This window comes from Botrytis porri (assembly GCF_014898465.1).
Source record: "Botrytis porri strain MUCL 3234 chromosome Unknown BPOR_006, whole genome shotgun sequence".
NCBI lineage: Eukaryota > Fungi > Ascomycota > Leotiomycetes > Helotiales > Sclerotiniaceae > Botrytis > Botrytis porri.
In genome coordinates, this window is record NW_024066080.1 from 1,344,839 (window position 1) to 1,369,575 (window position 24,737).

A 24,737-nucleotide genomic window follows, 5' to 3' on the forward strand; every position below is an offset into this window, starting at 1 on the left:
TGTTAGATTAGAAAGAGAAGGTTTTGATCTTAAAGAGGTATTTGTTTATTATAATATTATCAATTCTGGAATATTTTATTGTTAAATAATCCCAAAGTTTTTTTATTATATTATATTCTTTTATTAAAGCTTTATTATTATTAAATAATAAGTAACAGATGTAAGATAATATATTAGCATTGTTCTTGAGAAAGGTAGCCTTTTTATTAATATTGAGTCAAATCTTTATAATAGCACTGCCATTGTCGCTAAAGACTTAAAGTTTTTCGAAATTCTGAATTAAATTATTGACTACTATAATCTATACATATTTATACAATATCTTTTTATATATATAAAACCAATCTTTTCCTTAAAGTTGAATTCTTATTTAATAAGTCCAATATTTGTAATTCTCTTAAATAAAAGGAGGGATACACTTAAAATAATTTCTAAATCTAGTATCTTTATTTATTTTAAGATTCTATAAATAGAAAACTTGTATTAATAATTTAAGTATATTTAATAATAAAATGAAAAAATAGAATAGGAATTATTTAAATTATATTATTCTGATTTGAATGTATTAGTATTTGAAAAGAGAAATTCTTTTTAAAACGGAATAATTGAAAATAATAATTTTTGAAGTAATATCGAATATTATATAATAGGTTATACTCTTCAATATTAAGCCAGAATAAATAATCTTTTTAATAATAACTTACAATTTTTTTATTTAAAAAAAAGATATAATATAAATAATTACTTTACTATTATTGCTCAGCAATCTATTTGCTATACATACTTTATATATTGACATTATATTACATAAAAGCTTTTTATCGTCAATCTCTATTTTAACAATATAAGCTATTTAAAAAGCTTTCAATCTTAGTCTTATTGTTACGGGAGCTGCCTCTAGGGTCACGTGGAAGTGTCTAGAGATCTCTCGAGGTGGTTTAGACTAGACTTCAAGTAGGAATTCAATAAGGTTGGTAACTGGTTGCAATTCTCGTAACTATAGTAATGAAACTAATGATTGTTCTTGAGCACGAAGCTCTACATTATAATGAAACTCATTCCTTTATATAGACCTTCCTGCTCTACGAAACCCATGGTTCTGTTCTACTTGGATCCCTTGGATCCTAAGCTCCAAAGGCTCCTGGCTCCTTGGATCCTAAGCTCCAAAGGCTCCAACGTCCTGTCACATGACACTCGTCACGTGATCCAATGTTTACCCGTCGTAACAATGAGCCACTCAGTGTTAAACTATGTTATAAGTGAATTATATTGTTAATTGAATTACTTAATTTTTATATAAAATTCGTTTGTATGTAATCGTATACTTTCTTTATTAGTCAATAGAATTATTCGAAAATCTTTTAAGTTATATAAAATATAATCTTTTAATTATTTAAAAAGTCTAATTTTTATTTTAAAATTCCAAGTATTATTGAAGTTGTTAAAGAAAAACAGTTTTTGTAATATAAAGTGTGACAATTTCGAGCTAACATGAATTTTTTAGAACAAAATCTAAATATTATAAATATCTCATTTTTATTATTATTTTTAATGATTTTTTCTTCTAAAAATAATAATTAGTTATTAAAATAAGAATATTAAAAATGACTAATTTTAATATATTTTTAAGTAATCTATTTAATGATATGTTCCACTCATATATGAACTACGTTATAGGTAGTATTAAACTTATAACATGGTTTATTAGTGAGTAGGTCATATTAATGAATAGGTTAGTTTTATTTCAATTTACATTCTTCTTTTTCAATATATATTTTATTAATAATTTATAATGAATTCAAATAATTAAGAAGCTTATATACTCCTTATTATTGAAGCTATTTAGAAAGATAAAAAAATAAGTATTCGAAAAGCTGTAAAGATATATAATATCCTGAATATAATATTATAGTATAGAATTAAAGATTTTACTCTTTGCTTTAAATATCGATCTAAATCTTATAATCTTTCAGAATTAAAAGAGAATATCATTTTTGAATATATAATCGATATAGATTCGAAAGGTTTTTTATTTAAATTTAAGAATATAGAAGATATAATAAATTATATTTTCGAATTAAAAGGTACGAAATACATTAGAAAGCTTTAAACACATCGATTTATAAAGTATCGAATCGAATTAAAAATATATTTTAATCATATTTATAACTTTCAAAAAGTTCTTTACAAGAATTCTAAACTTTTTAAAAAGTAGTTTCAATTAATTACAAATATATAAGCGAAATATAACATGTTGAATAAAGATTTCTATAATTTCAATGAAACAGGCTTTATGATGAGAATTATATATGTAATAATAATAATAATTAATATTAAACAAAATAATAAAAATAAGATAATACAATTAGGCAATCGAGAATGGGCTATAGTAATAATATATGAAAATAAAGAGGGTGAAATTATTCCCTTATTTCTAGTAGTTTAAGAACAAGTTCATCTTTTCAATTAATATATTAAAATAAATCTTCCTATAAAATAAACTATTAAACCTATATCTAATAAATAAACAAATAATGAAACAGATTTAAAATAATTGAAATACTTTAATAAGTATATTAAGAATCAAAAAAAGAACAAATATTGAATATTAATACTGAATGAATATAAAAATTATGAATCAATAATTTTTCAAATATATTATATATTTATATTTATTATTTTATTCAAGTTATTTAATTCAATTATTTGATATTGATTGTTTTAATAATCTGAAATTTTTATATGATAATCAAATTAATAAATTTATTAAGGTATATATTAATTATATTTCAAAGATTAAATTCTTTATAGCTTTTAAAGTTATATATAAGGAATTAATTACTTTTCAGAATATGAAATTAGAATTTCAAGAAATAGATTTAATTCTATTTAATTCTGAAGTTATATTCTTAAAATTAGATATTCGAATTCGTACATTTACCCTCCTCTTTTTCAATCTAAATCAATGAATCTTTCAAACTCCTTATAACCCAATTAAAGCTCTTTTTTAATTAATATTAATTAAATCTCAAATAATTTATTATCAAACAAGCTTTTTTATACTTATATTTAAAACTATATTAATTTTAGTTAAAAATATAAAAAGATTAGCTTATAAAAATATACTTTTAAATATAAAGAATTATATACTTTAAATAGTAAATAAAGCATTAAGCAAATATTAATATATATATAAAATCTAATTATATTAAGGAGGAATACTTATTAAACAAAAAACTCTTGATATATTATCTCAACAAAAGATTGATATTCAAATTCAATATAATAAGTATCAAAAAGAGAATAAATTCAATAAAAAAGCATCTTTTATTCAATATTATAGTAAATATAAAAAGACAAATCACAATACAAAAATCTATCAAAATAATATAATAGATTCTAGATTATTAGAATCTTTATAATTTTAATTAATTAATTTGGTTGTTGTTGAATAATATAATTTTGAAAGTGTAAATTGAAATGAAAGTGACTTATTCACTAATATAACTCATTCACTAATAAACCACGTTATTATAGATTTATATTGTGAAATCAATTGTTCGAAAGATTTAAGATATAGGATAGCATAGGATAGTATGAGTATTAGAATAATTATCCATCATTTCAACCAGTTCAATTCACTCAATATAAGTTGCGCATGTACTAATCGCTTTGAACGAATTTTATTTATTCATCTAAAGTCGCTTTAAGGGTCTCATCCCTTTGCTAAATCACTCGATATAAGTCGGCGTTTTACGCTGCTCGACATAGCGATTCGCTTCCATGTCACTTGAAAACGACGCTCGCATTCGTATTGTACAGTATGCTCATTGAGCCTGCGCCGTATTTATTACAACTTCTCTAGGATTCCGCTCTCCATAATCCGAAAGAACCAGGGCAATTCTTCCACATCTTAATCGTACCGTCTTCACTACCTGTAGCATACAATTTTCCGTCGGGAGAAAAGCTGATACTCCAGATCGGTCCATGATGACCTTTGTGAACATCTAAAATTTGTTAGTAAGATTATGCTTGATTGATGGTAATGGAACATACCAAGTTCTTGATCAGAATCGAAATCATAGACCTTCGCCCATGTATCCTTAATTCCACCAGTAATATATTTTCTCTGAAGTGGATGAATAGCTACACTAGCAACCTCATAATTCAAGACAACCTTCTTGACGAGTGTGTTTGCAGCTGGTCCACCATAGAAATATAAAGTTTTTCCTGCAGCAATTGACAGAATAGGTAATCCTTCACCAATATCTCCTGGTCCAGAGGCAATGTTGCTAAATTCGCATGAACCAATATCGCCGTCAACTTTTTGTTCTTGAACAACAGATTGCGAGCGTAAATCCCACCATCTTATCACTTTATCATCTGCTGCCGTAACAATGATATTTGGGTCCCGGGTCCAAACGACAGCCTTGATTGTTCCTTTGTGAACACCCGGTCCAATCTCGAAGCCATCATCTTGGGAAATATTTGTAGTGTCACTTCCATTGCCATTAGAACTTGTGCCATTTGCACCCGTAGAATTGAGTTTTGTGAGGTCGAAAATGAAAAGTTTCTTATCAGTTCCTCCTGTCGCAAGAGTGGTACCGGAATCCGGAGGAAATGCGACAGCTCGAACGACATGCTGATGCTGGATAGTATAAAGAGTTTCTCCGGTATATGTATCCCAAACTTTTCTGTGCATTTATTAGTGATGGTCACCCAATATTGGCGCAAATGACGTACGCAGTGAAATCTGCAGAAGCAGTCGCAGCATATTTGGCATCCGGAGAAAGTCTAGCTTGATAAACAGCGCCTTTGTGCCCAAAAAAAGTACCAATCCTAAATTCATCAATTAACATGTTCCGGTAACAAGAATTCGAGCTGTAACATACCAATCGCCATTGATACCACTTCTCAACATAGGGTTGTTATCTGGCGTATTGAATTAGACATTTCCATATTTGATAGAATTCAGACAATCCGATATGCCATACCTTTACATGCTGATATCATGTAATACTCATCATCCTTTCCGTCCACAAATCCACAGAAGCTGATATGCGTAACAGGTCTTGAGTGACCATGGCATGTCAAAGGAACGTATTGCTTAGTGTTCTCTGGCCCCGCCATGGTTGTATGTTTGGATTGAAGTATAGAATGTTTGACTTTGTATCAAAAATTGGAAACTGTATTGTATGTTATGATCGTTTGCAAGAGAAAGAAGTTCGATACTTGTAGTCGCGGGTTGATGTATATTTTGCGGCAAAAGAGTGGGAGTGACCGCACTATGATGGTGGTAGGGTGCTCTAATATATGTAGAAGAGAGAGAGAGTTATTCAAGAAGATTCGTTAAACGTCGTTAAATTCGTAAGATGTTGGTTGATTAAGAGGTAGAATGGATAGACGAAGTTGCCTTGAACGGAATTGAGATAGATGCTTGACAACTTCCTCAATATGAAAAGGAAAGGGGAAAGAAGCCAAAAGAACTCCGTTGGGGGGATATTGTGAATTTGTTTCATTGAGGTCAAGAATTAAGCTACCATACCTTAATTACACTAATATCTTAGGCTCTGTCATGAAACCGCACGGAGAGAGTTAATCCGAGGCCGGGTGACTAATCAACACGCTTTTCACTCTATGGGAGCTGGGGAAGTGGGAGTTGTAGTGGATGGATATGGATATGGATATGGATGTGAATACAGTAGTTGTTGATATGATTGATTGGTGTTGTTTATTAGTGACTGACTTATTATTAGTAGGGGATGACAGAATCAACTAATTACTGAGGTACTCTGTAGCAATCCCTAGATAGGCAATCTGATTACAGGGTGAAGGTGCATGCCGTTCATAGCTGTTCGTGCTCGTATAGTGATAGTAGTAGGTACTTCGTACCAATGCTATGACCCGTGTGCCCATATATTGCTTAGGTACGTACCTACTTATTATTAGAGAGGGGCAACTTTAAGGAAGCTTATAGTCAAACATGGAATTGTAACTATAACTAATCAACTTCCATTATTCCTCAAACATAACAACAACCTTTCATACTGAAGACATAATTCTGTCAATATCTGGAATCTCAAGACATAATTGCATCAAAGTCAACATGGCAGAATACAAATTATCAGCATCTTTGGCTGGTCATGAAGACGATGTAAGTTGATGATACCAGACTCCACTCTCCAACAAGGTCAACCTGGATGTTGGTGACGACTACATATACTAATAACATGTTGTTCCAACATAGGTTCGAGCTGTAGCTTTCCCATCTGCGAAAGCTGTAGTTTCAGCGTCGAGAGATGGAACAGTGCGACTATGGAAACAACTCTCAGATAACCCACCAATATTCGATGCCACCATTTCCTCTCATGCAACAGCTTTCGTAAATACAGTCGCATATCTACCGCCGAGCTCTCAATTTCCAGATGGTTTAGTTATCTCGGGTGGAAAAGACACAGTTATTGAAGTTCGACAACCCTCGAAAGGACCAGAAGAAAATGCGGAAGCGCTACTCATAGGACACAGTCATAACATATGTGCTTTGGATGTCGATCCAGCGGGACGATTTATAATCAGTGGAAGTTGGGATGCGGAAGCGAGAATCTGGCCATTAGGAAAATGGGAATGTGAATCGGTTCTCAGAGGACATGAGGGTAGCGTTTGGGCAGTTCTTGCTATAGATTCGGAAACTGTCATCACTGCTTGTGCGGACAAACTCATTAGAGTATTTAACACCAGTGGCAAATTGCTGCGGACTATTCGAGGTAGTGCAGATGTTGTTCGGGCTCTCTGCAAGCTACCCAAAGGTCATCCATCCGGGGCAGATTTCGCATCGGCAGGTAATGATGGCATAATCAGATTATGGACCCTCTCTGGCAAGCAGGTGGCAGAATTACATGGACACGAGAACTTCATTTATTCTATTGCCTCTACACCTTCCGGAGAAATCATCAGTTCTGGTGAAGATCGAACCTTGAGAATATGGAAAGACAGCCGATGTATTCAAACAATCACACACCCCGCGATTTCGGTCTGGGGTGTGGCTGTTTGCGGGGAAAATGGAGATATTGTTTCGGGTGCAAGTGATAGAGTGGTACGAGTCTTCACGAGAAATTCGGAACGTCTCGCAGATGCAGAGACAACAACATTGTTTGAAGACTCGGTCAAGGAATCATCTATACCTCAACAATCGTTACCTGAAGTTAATAAGGAGAAGCTCCCTGGACCAGAATTCCTTACACAAAAGAGTGGCACTAAGGAAGGACAAGTTCAAATGATCCGTGAATTGAATGGAGCTGTTACTGCACATACTTGGTCTAGTGGTAAGTCATTAAAATTGTTTAATGTTGGGTATTGAGCTAATTATTATTTAGCACAAGGCCAATGGATAAATGTAGGTACCGTTGTTGATGCTGTTGGAAGCAGTGGAAAAAAAGTCGAATATCAGGGAAAGGAGTATGATTTCGTCTTCGATGTTGATATTGAAGATGGCAAACCTCCCCTCAAACTTCCTTACAACTTATCTCAAAACCCTTATGAAGCTGCTACAAAATTCATTGCAAATAATGAACTTCCAGTAACCTACTTGGAGCAAGTAGCCAATTTTATCACAACCAACACTCAAGGAGCTACGATTGGCCAAACTCAAGAAAGTTCTGGACCAGATGCATGGGGTAGCGATCAAAGATATCGACCAGGCGAGGGAGAATCCTCGGCCCCTGCAAATATTCCACCACCACCTAAGGTTCTTCCACAAAAGGAGTATCTCACGATTATCGTGGCTTCAGTACCAAAGATGCAAAAGAAGATTGAAGAAGTCAACAAAGCATTAATTAACGATGGTCAAAAGGGTGTATCCTTAAATCCTGAGGAGCTTGAAGTTCTTCAAACCCTCCGTAAACATCTCGAATCTACCGGCGCCACAAAGACTTCTCAATCTGTTAATGGAGGTCTTGACCTAGCCATTAAACTCTCAACTCATTGGCCCTACAAAGACCGACTCGCTGGACTCGATCTTCTTCGTCTCCTGGCTATTACACCTGAAACTGCAACTTTCCGTAGCAACGGAGGCTTGTCCATTATTGATGTTTTTTCACAGGCTGCTTTGGAATCTTCACCTCCTTCCGAAAATCACGTCATGATGGCCGTTCGTGGTTTCGCCAATCTTTTTGATTCCACCGAAGGTCGTCAATTAGCCACTGAAAATTTTGATAAAGTTCACGACTTGATCAAGACAGCTGTCAAAACTTCTACAAATAGAAATTTATTGGTTGCTGCTACGACTGTTCATATTAACTACGCGGTTCGATTCACAGAAACAGACCCAGATTTCGAACAGGTTCTTGCGGTTTTAGAGACAGTCACGAGTGTTCTAAAAACTCAAGTTGATAGTGAGGTGATTTATAGAGGATTAGTTGCCCTAGGTACTCTATTGACTGTGGGTGATGAAATTAGAGAGGCTGGAAAAGATGTTTATGGCGTTTTGACCGCGGTGGATGGCAGTGTTAAGAAGGCAGCTGATCCACGGGTAAAGAATGTTGGGAAGGAGATTAGAGGGTTACTTGCATAGTGGATAGATGGTGATATATCGGATGGGAGGGAGGGAAGAATGGTGCAGGAACGAAAATAATGAATACATGAACGAAATGAAATAAAGAATTTTAAAGCATAGCTGGGGGACGATTTTTAGTTTCTTCTTTAAAGCTTCATCGCTTTGAGCATGCCGATCACATACAGCGCTTGTGTTAGATAGTATATTATGAATGCATATTCTTTTAATGCGGAATAGATGATATTTTTAGGGGGGGGGGGATTCTTTTCGAGAGAAGAAAAAATCTGGAAATTGCATAGCTAGGTTGGCTATGTATTTTTGCTAGTTTCTCTCCCTCATGGACATTGGACTGTATTGGGTGAATGAGTGATGTTCGACTATTTAGGGTTGAGCTTGGGTGCGAGTCTTGATGATACTGATATGATATACTACAGAGACGAATACTAGATGATGATATCAGAATGTGTTTATTGATCTTTTTTCCTTTTTTCCTTTTTTCCTTTTTTCCTTTTTTCCTTTTTTCCTTTTTTCCTTTTTTCCTTTTTTCCTTTTTCCTTTTTATCTTTCTTTCTTGCTATCTTCCTTTCTATCTTCCTTCCTTCCTTCTGCACGCTCGCTCGCTCTTTTCGTATCTAGATTGAGAAGTCTGGGAAGTCTGAGAAGTCTGAGAATACCACATACTCTTGTTTTCCTATATACAGTCAGTCACTATGTACAGATAATAGCCGATCGTCTAAATGACACCAAAATCCATCCTTAAAACGAATGAATTTAAATATAATTAATATCTGAATTTGTTGGAAGTTGTGGCACGTGCGCTTAGCTACTATATATATATCACTTCCATTTTATAGTTAGATTTTACTTTAATATAATTAATCTATATAGTCACTTTTATAACATGGTTTATCAGTGAATAAATCATATTAGTGGATGGGTCATTCATTTTACATACAAAATTCATCTATACGTAACCATGCACTTTCTTTATTTGATAATATAATTTGAAAAAATCTGAAAATATTGAAATTCAATTATATAAATATTATAAAAATTTAATCATTTATTAAAAATTTGAATTATTATAACGTAACGTATGGGGAACTCGGACACTTTTAGCCCATCACCAACTTGAAACCGCAATAACTTTTATTATGCATACCCAATCACCTTCTACATCTGCTCAAATTGAAGAGAAGCTTCAAAAGGCTATAATTTCACTTCAATTGAAAGAATTTAAATCAATTAGAAAGGCTGCAGAGCATTTTGAAGTCCCTAAGTCTACCCTAGCTGATAGGCTGGCTGGGAAGAAAACACGTTCCCAAACCCACGAAATGGCTCAAATTCTTTCAAACGCAGAAGAAAATACTCTTGTACGATGGATTTCACGACTTACCATCACTGGATTCCCTGCTACACCTATGTTGGTGAAGGAAATGGCCGACGAAATTCGTCTTCGACGCGTTCGGGTCGCGTCATCTCGAAATCCTACCTCGACAGAAATTCCACCTATAGGCCACGAATGGATCTATAGATTCCAAAAACGACATCCAGAACTTAAAACATGCTATTCACGTCAATTAGAGTCTAATCGGGCTAAAGAAGCAACTCCGGAGAATATTCAGGCTTGGTTTGACGCGTTTCGCACGCGTCTCATTGAGCGAAAGTATGAATTAGATGATATGTATAATATGGATGAAACCGGATTTGGAGTTGGAAGTACTCAAAGTACGCGCATTATAGTCGATTCTACTCAGAAATCGAATTGGAAAGTTACAGCTGGCAAGCAAGAATGGATAACTGCATTTGAATGTGTCAATGCAGCTGGAAATGCTCTATCACCTATGGTCATTTTCAAGGCTCAGAATACGAATTCTGCATGGATTCCAAAGGACACACCTCAAAGCTGGCAGTTCTCTACTAGTACAAATGGATGGACCTCAAATAGCCATGGATTAGAATGGTTAAAAAGGGTTTTCGAACCAGAATCCAAGAAAGTGTCAGGTGACCGACCTCGACTTTTGATCATGGATGGCCATTCAAGCCATATTACAGGTAGCTTTATTGCTTTCTGTATAGATAATGATATTGATTTACTTATATTACCTCCTCATTGCTCTCACTTGCTTCAGCCACTTGATATTGCGGTGTATGGGCCAATGAAACGATATCATGCTTTAGAGGTCGATCGATATTCTCGAGCTGGTGTAAAGCGAATCCAAAGAGCTGAATGGGTAGAACTCTTTCAAAATATTAGAAAAAAAGCATTGAATTCTTCTAATATTAAAGCTGGCTGGAGAGGAGCTGGTTTAGTACCTTTTGCCCCACGAAAAGTACTCGATTCATTACCATTTAACTCCTCCCAGCAACCTTCTACTCCACAAATGAGAACCCCCAATCAAGACCTAGACTTGTCTATACTCAGGAGTTCTCCTCCAGATGGAACAGAACTAAGGCAAGCAAATCAGATCTTTAATACAGCTCTAGCAAGCAGTGGTTCTCCTGCATCGCCAACTCGTCGATATGCCAAGAGAATGACTAGGCTTGTAGAATCTCAAAATGCTGAGATAGCCCTACTTCGGAAACAGCTCTCTGATGCTCAGGAGGTAATTGAGACTCGAAAGAAAAGAACTAAAGGCAAAAGAGTCAAATTACAAGGTCAATTTGTCTTTAGTACTAAGGAAGTATTGAAAATGGTACGTGAGGCGGAGGAAAAACCGAAGGAGAAAAAGCCACGAGGACGGCCACGCAAACGCCCAATTGAAGAATCAGAAGAAGAGATTGAAGAAGAAGAGCTAGAGAATAGTTCAAGTGATTCGGAATTGGAATTGGAGGATTGTGTGGCTCGTAGAACAAGATCGCGTGTAGAATAATTGAAAAAGTGTCCGAGTTCCCCATATGTCCGAGTTCCCCATACGTTACGTTATAAGAATCTTTATTATATTAAAGAAACTTTTATTTATTTTTATATAGTTTATTAAAATATTGATTTTTTAAATAATTATATTATTAGGTTTTAATATATTTTATATAAAGTAGGTTACGTAAGCTTGCTGCACAGCGAAGCATGCTAAGACCGAATAAGACACCTTGAGCCTCTACCAGGATAAATATTATCTTCAACACCCTTGTAACACATTAACATTGTCCTGAGCATGAAACACACCGGGCGCTCCCCTTTAAAGTTTCGACCGGGCAACGTTCGGTATCCGTTCGTTCACAACGGGCAACCCCGAAAGGGAGCTATGGTCCCCGAATAAAATGTTGTACCTGTCTTTTATAGTTTATTCTTCGGTCGCCGTCATTAATTCATTAGTAGATAGCTCCACCACTTATATGAATTCGCGCGTGACTGTTGAATATTCACACGTCCTTGAAATTCTGTTTCCAAAACACACTGACATTAGCGTCTGGGTCAAAAATGGCCTCTGGCGACCTAAAAATGTTAACCTCTGGCTCGCCATTGGTCAATGGCGCGATACTTCTCGTTATCATCCTATTCACTGGCTTTGTACTTACCCGTCCAAAGAAACTGGACTTGCCAATCGTTGGATCATTCCGCGCAGATCAGAGACAAGCATTGGTCGAAGGAACACGGAAGGTAAGTAGGAAGTATGTTCATCACTAGCTAGTACTGATGTTAAAGCAGTACCCGGACCGCCCGTTCTTAGTCCCTATCGTACCACCCCTGGTTATACTCCCTATTTCAGTGATCGACGAAGTCCGAAACTTACCAGAGAACAAAACTTCGTTCATACAGGATATTCAGCGGTCTTTCACAGCCAAGCACACAGGCATAGGAAAAGAGGCAGGACCAGAGCTCATACAAGCACTCAAGCTAGATCTCACCAAACACCTTGCCAGCACAATCGATGATATGCAAGATGAGATCGGCTATGGATTGGATAAAGAACTCGGATCATGCAAGGACTGGACATCGATTCCCATGTATCCCAAGGTGACTCGTTTGGTTGGGTTGTTAAGCGGTCGTGTTTTTGTTGGGCTACCTCTGAGTCGGAATGAGGAATGGCTGAAGTCTTCGATTGAGTATGCATTGTTGTGCATGGGAGCCCGAGATGCTATTAATGCATATCCAGAATTCATTCGAACTATTGTGGCTCCTTTTCTCAAGGAAGTGCAAATTCTGAAATACGTCAGGAACCGGGGAGTGGAACTGGTGAAGCCGCTACTCGCCGCTGGGCAAGAGAATATGATCACATGGATTCAAAATCGCATTAAAAAGAAAGATCCTGAAAAGATTGCAAATAACCAGATGAGCCTCTCGTTCGCCGCTGTTCATACGACATCCATGGCAATTACAGCAGCGATCTATGATCTGTGCGCATATCCAGAATACATTGAGATATTGCGGGAGGAGATTCAGCAGATTGATGGTGTCACGAAAACGAACTTGGCCAAGCTCTGGAAACTCGATAGCTTCTTGAAAGAGAGTCAGAGATTGACTCCCTCATCGCTAGGTATGTTAATCCTCGTCCTAGTAGCTAAATGTTCTAAATTTTCAAGTAACCAATGTCCGACTCGTAACCTCTCCTCTCAATCTTTCCACGGGAACCCTACCGGCTGGAAGCCGATTCGGATTCGCCGCCTGGGCAATTCACACACCGCACTTACCATTCGATGGTCTTCGATACTACAAGCTTCGTCAGATTCCTGGGAATGAGAACAGGCACCAATTCGTCACCACTTCGCCGGAGTCTATGAACTTTGGGCATGGAAATCACGCTTGTCCAGGACGTTTTTTAGCCGCAAATGAGATTAAGATCGTGTTGATCGAGTTGTTGACGAAGTGGGAGTTTCGATTGAAGGGGGGGGAACGGCCCGAGAATATCATGAATGCAATGGTCTGTATGCCGAATCCGAGAGCGGAAGTGGAATTCAGAAGGAGGTAGATTACTTTTGGATGGAATAGGCTGCGCTGCTTCACTGGGCCCCGCGGGTGGGGTGGCCCTGTTCTACCTCTAGTCGAGACAGGGGTGCCGAATTTGTTTGAGTTGTATCCTTGTTGCGAATTAGTTAGTCCCATAAATACCTGTCGTTCAAAGCACAAGACCGACAACTTACCAGTGTCCCAAATCAACACATCCATTTTCCGCTCTATTTCACGCCCTCCTTCTGCTTCTCTAGAAAGAATGCCATCTTCCGTCAGTCCCGTCACAAGATCAACATTGTTATTGGTGAAGATAGGGTACCAGGTGTCAAGCTTCAATGGACGTTTGCATCCGAAGTGACTCTTCGATTCCAGCTTGCGTCGCAAATTGTCATCGCTAATCTGATTGTACAGATGATTTTTGGCCATGCCGACGACAAACTTCTGCCACCACGATCCGATGTGGAATATGCGCTTGGCCACGAAACCAAACTGAGAGGAGTGATTAGAGAGTTCAACAGACACCAGTAGATTGTATGGGATGACTTTACCTGTGCCATACCAAACCATCGGTAGCTACGTTGTACCAATGGAATGTGAGAGAACACTCACTTCCTGGACCCGCTTATGGAAACATCGTTACGAGGCAGACAATGTCCTGGACTTCGCTGGTACACCGTCAACTGCTTCACCTCAGGATAAATACTCGGAATGGCTTGTCCGGCGGATTGCCCGGTTCCAATGACTGCTACAGATTTGTTTTTTAAATCAGCGTCTTTTGGCCAACTTCCAAGATGCCATTGTTCGCCTTTGAATGTTTTGAGTCCTGCGATATCGGCCTTCTTAGGCATGCCAAATGGCTCCCGCAGCACTGACAAGCTGACACACGTTAATCTCTGCATATATAATAATTTCAAAAAGCTCAAGTAGCCTGGACAATGAAGCCATCCGATCTGCATTACAGCGATTTGGGAACGATAGTAGACTGGAGGCAGGTCCCGCAAGAAGAGAAATTTCACCTACCACATTACAGCACCATATTTTCTGAGAACTGCTCTTAGAGTCTTGAGTTTGAACAAACCACAATAGGCGTGAGTCGTCCCATGTGGCACTGACAATCTCTGTGTTGAAAGTCGTTGACTTGTCGAGCTGGTATTTCAGCGCAAACCCTTCGAAATATTGTTGGATCTCTGCTTGTGGAGCGTATGTCCTGAGTCTTTTTAGAGTATCGTTTGTTAGCCATCTAGGGATTCATGCCTAAGGCTAGACTTGAACTAAATGTGATATATGGAAATGTTGGCTGGACCGAAAATTGAAAATCAAACGAACTGATGCAATACTCATTACTGGGAATGTCGCATGCAGCCCCCGGATATGTATTGCTCCACCACACTCCACCAAACGACTCATTCCTGTCCAAAATGTGAAATTCTTCAAGTGGAAGGACATCTTCGCGCAGAAATGCGTATCCTTGTATTATGCCAGCCGCACCAGCGCCGAGAATGATCGCAAAACGCCGTTCGTCTGCTTGCATCGTACTGACGTCTGTTTTACTGTCTATTTGGGTAGAGAAGTGGTTTGGGTGCAGAGGAGTAGATTTTCGTTATAAAAGTGATCAAATTCGCTGATAGGGCAATTGATTGCGGATATCACCTTCATTGTCCTCTCAGGATCTATCTATCAGCCTGTATGTTGGTAAGCTTTGTTTACGCCGGAGACTTGGCGGCCATCGCTAAATCAAATCATTTCCGGCAGTCCGTTCCAGGTTGTTCGGCTTCCGGCCGGCTGAAGACTGCGGAGCGTTACCCTCGGCGCCGAGTAACAGCATCAGTAGTGAAACAGATCATTGTTGAAGCTGAAAATCACTGCTGGATGTGCATCCACGGCACAGTAGTCATATACCGAATACTGCTGCTATTTTCGCCTTCACCGTAAAATACTGTCGCAACATAACTTCCTCATGGGCATCAGAAACGATACTGCCAGCGACTAAAACATCACAACGCCACTTTTGACGAACGAATACAATTTCTTCTACCAAACAATTATTGTCAATAAAGTCGTTGCAGTCAGTGTTCGGTGACTTTGGGTTTGATCCTTCCTATCATTGTCGTCGATGACTCGGTCACCGGGCTGTGAAGTGCCAAGGGACCCCACTTGACGAAATGGTTGGAACTGCAGGAGTTTACAGAATCGTGTCCAATAAACTTCTAGCGGAGACTTGATGCTAACCCGATGGGCAAAGGTAGTGAGTATTAGTCAGGCACGAACGAGGTTTTGGGCTTTTGGTGTAGTTTATTTTAATGCCTATCTAGCTGGGCGAGCCCTCGCTTAATTGGAACTCGCCGTAGCTACCATGAAATATGGAAACCGGCGGTGAATGGAGAGTCGATCACTCATTGATGTCATGAAACGAGGAAAATAAGAATGTTGGGTGTACTCGCAGCGGGAAAACAAAGTAAGAAAGGATTTCTGCGTCAACGTGATCATTCCTGGATTCTTGACATTTTTGCTGTTTGTGTCTAGATAGACGCTTTGAGATTTATGACTTCATGGGACACTGGCGCAGGACTTGAGATGGATATCCCCTTTCGTGAACTTGGTAAGAGACAACCACTTTTGATTTTAAGCGGCTGTAAGGCAGTATTTTATTGTAGCTTACTTTAACCTCAGGTACTTTGGAACGCTTCTATATTGCTCGCAATAATCTCAAATTTTTCAACTCCAGCACTGTCACTGCCATCTACCAGCTCCCTGCCTCTCTATCTAAACAATCACTTCTTAATCTCCCATATTTCAAAGCGCTCATCTACAAATCCGTCGCCTTAACTATCCTTGCTCATCCTTTCCTCTCTGTCAGCATAGAGGGGGAATCTTCAGCAAACCCTCGATGGATCCATCTCTCAAGAATCAATCTCAGCAAGGTCGTTCAATTCGTCCATGTGAATCCAGAGAATGGGATTGAAACATTCATTGAAGAAGGTCTTCAGAGAGGGTTTGAGAATGAAGCGGAAGGCAAAGGTCCTCTCTGGAGGGTCTTCATGGCTTCTCCAGGGTTCACTGATGAAACCAACAGAGCTACTGCACCGGGAGACCAAGACATAATCAATTTGGCAGTTGGCTTCTTCTTCCACCACGCAATCTGCGACGGACTATCAGGCGCCAGTTTTCATAAAACTTTCCAATCACATCTCAACTCTCTCCTCGCGAGTGCCACTCTATCAGACTTTGGCTCGAAATGCGTGGATCCTACAACTATAGAAACACTATTGGAGGTGCCTAGGCAGCTCCTACCGCCAAATATGGAAGAAGCCATCAACCTAACTACATCCATCTCCTTCCTTCTTCGACGGCTCTTCTTGGCCGTTCTGTATCCTACAGACCGTCTAAAATGGACAGGTCCGCTCATCCCGCAGAACATCCCGCCTCGGCGACTGGCCCGCATAAAATCATTCTCTCTAGATTCTGAAGTAACAGAGAAGCTAGTCACGAGATGTCGAAAAGAGAAAACGACCATTACCGCACTTACGACTGTGCTACTGGCGAGAGAATCGGCGCAAATCTTTGCAACTGAGAAGTCTAGCAGGTTTGAGGTTCCAATCGCTATTTCAATGAGAAGGTTTGCTGTAGCGCATAGCGGTGTCACTGATGATACTATTGGCGTATATGTCTCGGCCGCAAAACCCATATTTTCTTGCGAGAACCCAACGCCAAGGGGGTATATTTCTTGTTGCTCTCCCTCATCGCCTGGGTTAGAAGGAAGTGACGAACAACTATGGGATTCCGCGCGTGAAACCAGACAATACATAGCAACGGCAACAAATTCTCCCGCAGATCAGGATATTGGGGCACTGAAGTTGGTCCGCGATTTCCAGAATTATTTCACTGGCTTACTTGGTGGAAAGAGGCAGAGTGCTTTTTTGCTTACGAATTTGGGGGTTGTTGAGGGCACTAGTGGTGATCGCGATCTCACTGCCAAGGCAACCCTTAGCAAGCTGTTCTTCGCGAACATGCCGTCAATGTATGATGGACCTCTTTTGCTTGCTATGGCGACAGTAAAAGGAGGAGATATGACTCTTTGTCTCGGCTCTGAAAGGGGCGTTATAAGGGAGGACCATGTCAATATTATTAGGAACAATTTGGAACATCGACTTAGAAGCATTGCGAATGAATAAGGTGGTGGTACCGAGTTATTTCAGCTGATTTCATAGAATAACGAGCCGGCGACAATGACCTGGGAGTTGCAGTGCAAATTTGGGCCTGGAGGTTAGCCGCATAAGGCGAGATCTCGTGACCCACCAGAAAAAAATAATCCACCAGCCGTAAAAAATGGAAGCTATAGCACTCAGCACCTGTAGAATTTGACCCCTCAAGTGTTGTGAATCATTCAGAAGATGCGTGAATCACTCAATTAGGCCCTGTTTTCAGAGGTGAATGCAGCAAGTGAATGTATTCAATCACGGCTCGAGAAGCTACATTGGGAAGCCATGAGATACAGCTATGTTTGCAATTGCGAGGCTACCGTTCTCAATCTATTATATTCTGCAATAGCCTCAGGGTCGGCCTTGATCGCATCGAAGTCCAGCTGCGTCAAAAAGACTCCTTCTAACGTTGTTGCTCGACTCAATCCTACAAATGCTTGCCCTTCAGAAAAGATACTCTTGTTCAGTACGAGGGTAATGGACGGCAAGGAAAGACCCTGCACTTTGTGGATCGTGAGAGCAAACGTGTTGATAATAGGCAGCTGCCACCGTCGGTATTCTGCTCCGTAAGATTGGAATGTTGAAGACGACCTGTGCAGCTGGAGCACCTAGTAACCGTTAGGTTCTAAACGTACAAGGGCAATGTATAGTGCAGGGGGTGGAGCCGTAGGTTCAAATTACAAAGTAGTTATACTTAAATTCCTTCTTAAGTAGGAAATGTAGCCTCGACATCATCGTTGTTCAAGTTATCTATTATAATATTAATAGACTTGTTAGAAATCTCTTTTTCTACTAATATACTATTAGTAAGGAATATAACTTTAATATTTATATTATAAATAACTTTGCTAAGAAAGTTAATCTTTTACTTGAATATTCTAAAGTATGATAATTCCGATTAAATTGTTATAATATTATATAAAGATATAATCTCCTTGAAAGTAAGTTAAATATTAAGTATATATGTTCACAATAAAGGAGCAGGCCAGTGGAATGCATGTATTATTGACTATATAGATTGATTGTACTAGGTAAAAACTAACTACTAAGTGGAAGTGATATATTAACAGTAGCTTAAGTGCACATACCACAACTTCCAATACTCCCCCAAAGAGCTTACTCTCTTAGCTTCAATAATTAGCTTTGAAGCCCCAGTATATTCTTGAATCTCTCGAATACCATTCTTGTATATAATTTTATTAATCCATCTACAGCCATATCACTCGTATTAACATAGCTGGTATTGACTAGGTGTTTTTCTGTGAGATCCCGAATGAAGTGATGATATATGTCAATATGCTTTGATTGCTTGTGTAGATGTGGGTTTTTGGTTAATGCTAGCACTCCTTGGTTATCTCCGAGCATTTGAACTCCGCCGTTGTTTCCGATGTATTGTGATCGTTCTAAGTCTCTCAAGAGTTGAGCTACCCATTGCCCTTGTTTGGTGAACATCGCCATGGAAATGTATTCGGCTTCTGTACTAGATATAGCTACAAATGTCTGCTTCTTGCTTGCCCATGAGATTGGTCCACCATAAAATATTACTATCCCATCAGAGATGCTTTTTCGATTGGTTTTATCGCTTGCCCAGTCTGTGTCGGTGTATACTTTGATGGTACATTATGGGAGGTTATATTCTTTGCAAATATCTGATTAAACTCCCCCAGGCCCAAAACGTAGCTTCTGTTTGATAATCGACCTCAAATATCTTATAAGGTTTTTGAGTGCAATGTTGTGGTGCTTGGCAGGATTAGACATAGCCTGTGCTAATCTCCCGAGACCAAATGCGATGTCCGGTCTTGTGTAAACCATGGGGTGGATTGTGCTGCCGATTGCTTGCTGGTATTCGTTTATATCAGTGAGCTCATCGTCCGGGAGTATCGGTTGTAATTGGTTGTAATCCGAGATTGATATCTTTTTGGGAGTGTGTTGATTATGGGAGATTCCGAATCGGGTAAGTATTGCATCCAGGTACTTTTCTTAATCCATAGTTAATATTCTCTCTAATCTGGTATGAATGATATGCACTTTTAAGATCTTACTAATCTCCCCCAGGTCTTTGGTGTTGAATCGAGTGGAAAGGTTGTGATAAAACCATTGAATATTTCGTTTTTGTGCAGCAGTAGTAACAATATCATCTACATATACTAAAAGAATTAGCTGTCGCAAGTGATTGGTGTATAAACACGGGTCTGCAAGGCTTTGCACGAAACCCATCTTGGTTAACTCTCCTTTCAGAAGAAGGCTCCAATCTCTACCAGCTTGCTTTAGCCCATAAAGACTCCGAAGTGCATGTAGAACACGGCCGCGACGAACATGGACACCTTGAGGGAGTGCTAAATAGATTTCTTCTTTCAAGTGTGATTCGGTAAACATATTTTTGATATCGAAATGGGAACACTCGAGGTCCTCTCTTGCAATAATCACAAGGAAAAGGCAAAGAGTATCGAGCCGAACTGTGGGAGCAAAGATTTCGTTGTAATCTTTACCTAAAACTTGGCTGAATCCTCTAGCTACCAATCTAGCCTTGAATCATTCTACCTCATTATCTTTTGTCTTAACAATAAATACCCATTTCGTTGAAACTAGATTGCTTCCCTGTGGTAAAATAAACTCTTCCCAAGTGCCATTCTTAACCAATGATTCTATTTCTTCTTAAATTACAGCTTGCTAGTCTTTCGCATGCTTTTTGTTTGCCATTGCTTCTTTGTATGTATTTGATATCTTAATCCCAAGTATTTCTATCGCTGGCAAAGCGATGTCAGCTTCTGCAGGTGTATCTGCTAAAAGAGTCAAGATCTTTAAAGCAATTTCATTATTCATCTCCTTTTCGAATTGATGAATGTTTGGAATAGCAATCATAGCATGTTCAATTGATTCTGATGCTGGCTTATTTAAAGAAGTAAGCAAAACCCGAATGATTTTGGAATTTCTTTGACCTTCCATATTGTTGTTATCATTTCTCTTTCTCTTCCTAAGATTGTACCTCAAACTTGGTGGTGTAGAAGTGAATGCAAATGTAGGTGTGGTAGATGGTAAAGTTTCATTAGGTAGTATAGTATTAAATACCGGTAGTATATGATCAAGTAGTAAAGTTACATTCTTAGATGATGTCCTTGAATTTGGTAATGTATAATCAAATAATGAAGTTACATCAGATGAAATAATATTACTTTCTTTATTGTTTTCCATCTCCAATCTTGTTAAATCATCAGTCACTTATCGAATATTTCCATATTCATCTTCATCAAAGCATGGTATTTCGATCTTTGTTCGTTTTGGTATTGGCAAGTGCACCTCTATCGAGTCTGTGATTATTGCATTTGGTGATATTAGTGAATCAACTGGAATAGATGATGATTCAGGAGCATTCTTAGGTCTGCCGTGAGACCTGCGATCAGGTTCTATATTCTTGGTACCTTGTGATCCGGCTGCACAGTTTCTAAGTTTGAGATCCAGATCCCCTCCTTTGTAGCTTTCATCGATTATAACACAATAAGAGCGGTAAGTATAACCCAGCTCTGGTGAATAAACCTTTATATGCTTGGTGGTATCTTTTGAATATCCCAGAAATATCCCAACCCTTGCTGTATCGCGAAGTTTATCATGCCTTTGTCCTTTTGGGATAATTTTGGGATTGATATAGGCGTAACATCGACTCCCCCAGACCTTACATATATCAATATCTAGTAACATACCTATAAATATTTCGAATAAGCTTCGATTGATTTTATTTACATCTGGGCCAATGTTAGTGCAATTTCGAATATATACGTCGTGCTTTGCAGCTTCATTCCAAAACTCTAATAATAAATAAGCTTCTTTCAATATTGCTCTCATATCAATTTCTGCAATGCGTATATTACATTCGGCTGGACCATTTTAGTGAGACAATACAACCACTGTAACCTCTAATCACACACCAATCTTCCATTCCCGTACGGCTTGAAGAAGTTCTGATACATTATCGATTCTGGCAGTAATTACAGCTACACCTATAGCAAGTTTAATTTCTTGCTTCCAGGCTTTTAACAAGGATATTACATCGCTCTTCTGTTTCAATAGAATAATCCAATTTACCCTTATAACGCTATCGATAATGAGGAGAAAGTATCTATATCCTCAAATAAACTTTGGGAAAGGGCCAGCAATATCAAAATGAATCAATTCCAATCTTTTGGATTTTTGTGCATTTAATTGACTTGGGATTCTATTAGTCATCTTTGTAAGAGCACACACTTCATAGATATCAAGAATTGAAGAAACCTTGATAGGTCTTTGGAGTATAATAATTTTGTACAGATTTCTAATTTTGTCAGGGCTGAGATAATTGAAGCGTCTATACCAAATAAGGTATCTTTCTTTCTCCGTTATAATTAATTCTTCGACTTTCCCTTTTGTGCCATCAATGATCTCTGTAAAGAGTACAAAGAATATAGAGTCTTTATATCCTAATTTTACATGCGAAATGACGTACATCCCATCTTTTATTGTGGCTTTAATAATCTTATTATTCTTATCGTTTTCTAGTGTGAAGTACATCTTTTTGAGATTGAATGTACCCTTGAGTTCTACCTTACAAATTCTCTTGGCTGAAAATAAATTAACCCCCAATCCAGGTATATATAGCACCCCAGCTAACGATGTCCTTGTTTTATCCTTGCATACCATGTCCATTGTTCCTCATTCATCCGAGTACATAGCTCCCCCACCAACCGTTATCCTTTGTTGCGGAGTATGAGTTAGACTTCTGAAGAGAGAACGTTGGTCAGACATGTGTGAGATGGCACCGGTATCAGCGTACCATTGCGATAAGAATGCCTTACTAATACTTTCTTTGGTGAGATAACAATGCTCAGAATCAGACTCGTCATTGGCGACACCTTCAGTGGCATCGGAGCTTGATTCAGTGATATAAGCCTTATACTCCCTATGCTTTTTGTTTCTTCGCAATGGAGAGGTGGATTGTCTTCTCTTCTGTTTGTGCTTTGAATCAGATTTCAAAAGACGCTTGGCACAACAGAGTTAAAAGCATTTTTGGACTGAATGACCAGGTTTGTTGTAGAGTTCGCAAGTGACGATGGATGTGTCGGACTCCGAGCTTGTGCTAGCCTTGTGCTGGCGATGAGGTGGGACATATTTCTTTCCTTTTGCAAGATATGCCGAATCTCCAGAGTTCTGTATTTCTGCCTCTTTGACCTGCAGATGCTTGATTTTATCATTAATACTTAATGTAGAACTAACAACACGAATTATATTAATAATGACTTTGTATTCATCAGGGAGAAACAAGGTCAAGCTTTGAAAGAGTGATTTGTCCATACATAAAGCGCCAGCTGAAGCGTCTGCAAATAAAAGCTTTCATCGAAGATCTTTAAGCTTGTCCCAGGCACCTATGATTGTCATATCAGGGGTATCATCAAAAGAGAAGATCTTGATCTTGAGGAGGTACTCGTCTGCTACGATATTATTGATTCTGAAGTATTTGATAGTCAGATAATCCCAAAGTTTCTTTGCTATATTATATTCTTCCACTAAAGCTTCATCATCATTAGATAATGAGCGATAAATGTAAGATAATGCACTAGCATTATTCTTAAGAAAGGTGGCCTTTTTGTCTATATTGAGTCGAATCTTTGTGGTGGCACTGCCATTGCCGCTGGAGATGTGAAGTTCTTCGAAATCCTGGATTAAATCATTGGCTACTGCAATCCGTGTATATTCATACAATGTCTTTTTGTATGTATAGAATCAGCCTTTTCCTTGAAATTGAATTCTTATTTGATAAATCCAGCGTTCGTGGTTTTCTTGAGTAAGAGAAAGGATATGCTTGAAGTAATCCCTGGATTTAGTGTCTTTGTTTATTTTGAGGTTCTGTAAGTACAAAACTTGTATCGATAACCTGAATATATTTGATTAATGGAATGAAAGAGTGGAAAAGGAGAGAGAAACTATTCCAACTACACTATCCCGATTTGGATGTATTAGTATTTGAAGAGAATTTTTCTTTTCAAAACGAAATAATTGAAAATAGTGAATTTTGAATTGTAAATAATGATTTTTGAAGTGATATCGAATATTATATAGCAGGTAGAGCTCTTCGATATCAAGCCAAAATAGATAATCTTTTTAGTAATAACTCGTAGTTTTCTTACTTGAAGAAAAGGTGTGATATAAGAAATTACTTCGCTATTGTTACTCAGCAATTTGTTTGCTGTACACACTTCATATATTGACATCGCATTGCATAGGAGCTTCTCATCATCAACCTCTACTTTGGCAACGTAAGCTATTCAAAGAGTTTTCGGTCTTAGTCTTATTGCAGAGCTACCGGGCTCATAACCTGTTCACAATAAAGAAGCAGGCCAGTGGAATGCATATATTATTGACTATGTAGATTGATTGTACTAAGGTAAAAACTAACTACTAAGTGGAAGTGATATATGAACAGTAGCTTAAGCGCACGTGCCACAACTTCCAACAATATATATAATTAAATATATAATCTCTTCTTATATATAAGCTTTTAAATCTTTATAATCCTTTTAACTTTATAATTATAAATTCTAAAATTATTTAATATTCTAAATTAATAGTTTTATTATATTATTTATAATTTAATTTATCCTTTTAACTATATTAACAACTATTTAAATAATATTAATATTCAATCTTTTTTATTTTTAAATCTCTTTTTTAAAGATTCTTTAAATAATAAAAATAGATTTATTCTAATATTATTAATTTATAATATTACTTGTAAATATTTAAATTATTTATTTTATATAGTTTTTAAAAACTTTTAAATAAAGATTAAATAAATTATTTTATATTAGTTATATAATAATATATTATAAATAAAGATTATATTATTCTTAGAATTAATAATTAAAAAGTTAAAAAAATTAAAAAACTTTAAAAGTTTATATATATATAATAATTATATAAATTATATATTTAAGATATATATATATATATTAAATATATTAAAAAGTTTATTTTATTATTAAATAGTTAAATAAATATTATATAACTTTTATTAAATTTATATAATAAATAATTAGTTTATTAATCTAAATTAATAAATTTAAAGATT

At 37.3% G+C, this 24,737-nt stretch overlaps 5 protein-coding genes across 5 annotated transcripts; 3 read left to right on the forward strand and 2 right to left on the reverse strand.

Moving 5' to 3' along the window:
• Nucleotides 1-3,668: 3,668 nt before the first annotated feature.
• On the reverse strand, nt 3,669-5,508 carry EAF01_004925 (uncharacterized protein). Its single transcript, XM_038913179.1, has 5 exons — nt 4,995-5,508; nt 4,893-4,932; nt 4,744-4,839; nt 4,057-4,694; nt 3,669-4,007 (listed from the first exon to the last, which is right to left on the reverse strand). The coding sequence occupies exons 1-5, from the start codon at nt 5,128-5,130 to the stop codon at nt 3,862-3,864; spliced, it is 1,056 nt and encodes a 351-aa protein (XP_038771265.1). The 5' UTR covers nt 5,131-5,508; the 3' UTR covers nt 3,669-3,861.
• A 598-nt stretch (nt 5,509-6,106) lies between these two features.
• Nucleotides 6,107-8,569, forward strand: EAF01_004926 (uncharacterized protein; the record flags this gene model as incomplete). Its single annotated transcript, XM_038913180.1, has 3 exons — nt 6,107-6,154; nt 6,248-7,322; nt 7,374-8,569. The coding sequence occupies 3 exons, from the start codon at nt 6,107-6,109 to the stop codon at nt 8,567-8,569; spliced, it is 2,319 nt and encodes a 772-aa protein (XP_038771266.1).
• Nucleotides 8,570-11,652: 3,083 nt separating this feature from the next.
• Nucleotides 11,653-13,476, forward strand: EAF01_004927 (uncharacterized protein). Its single transcript, XM_038913181.1, has 3 exons — nt 11,653-12,152; nt 12,201-13,029; nt 13,076-13,476. The coding sequence occupies exons 1-3, from the start codon at nt 11,973-11,975 to the stop codon at nt 13,459-13,461; spliced, it is 1,395 nt and encodes a 464-aa protein (XP_038771267.1). The 5' UTR covers nt 11,653-11,972; the 3' UTR covers nt 13,462-13,476.
• Nucleotides 13,072-14,973, reverse strand: EAF01_004928 (uncharacterized protein). Its single transcript, XM_038913182.1, has 4 exons — nt 14,463-14,973; nt 13,991-14,318; nt 13,634-13,931; nt 13,072-13,570 (listed from the first exon to the last, which is right to left on the reverse strand). Exons 2-4 carry the CDS (start codon nt 13,997-13,999, stop codon nt 13,290-13,292), a joined length of 588 nt encoding a protein of 195 aa, XP_038771268.1. The 5' UTR covers nt 14,000-14,318; nt 14,463-14,973; the 3' UTR covers nt 13,072-13,289.
• An 817-nt stretch (nt 14,974-15,790) lies between these two features.
• Nucleotides 15,791-18,315, forward strand: EAF01_004929 (uncharacterized protein). Its single transcript, XM_038913183.1, has 2 exons — nt 15,791-16,041; nt 16,113-18,315. The coding sequence occupies exons 1-2, from the start codon at nt 15,984-15,986 to the stop codon at nt 17,612-17,614; spliced, it is 1,560 nt and encodes a 519-aa protein (XP_038771269.1). The 5' UTR covers nt 15,791-15,983; the 3' UTR covers nt 17,615-18,315.
• The last annotated feature ends 6,422 nt before the right edge of the window (nt 18,316-24,737 follow it).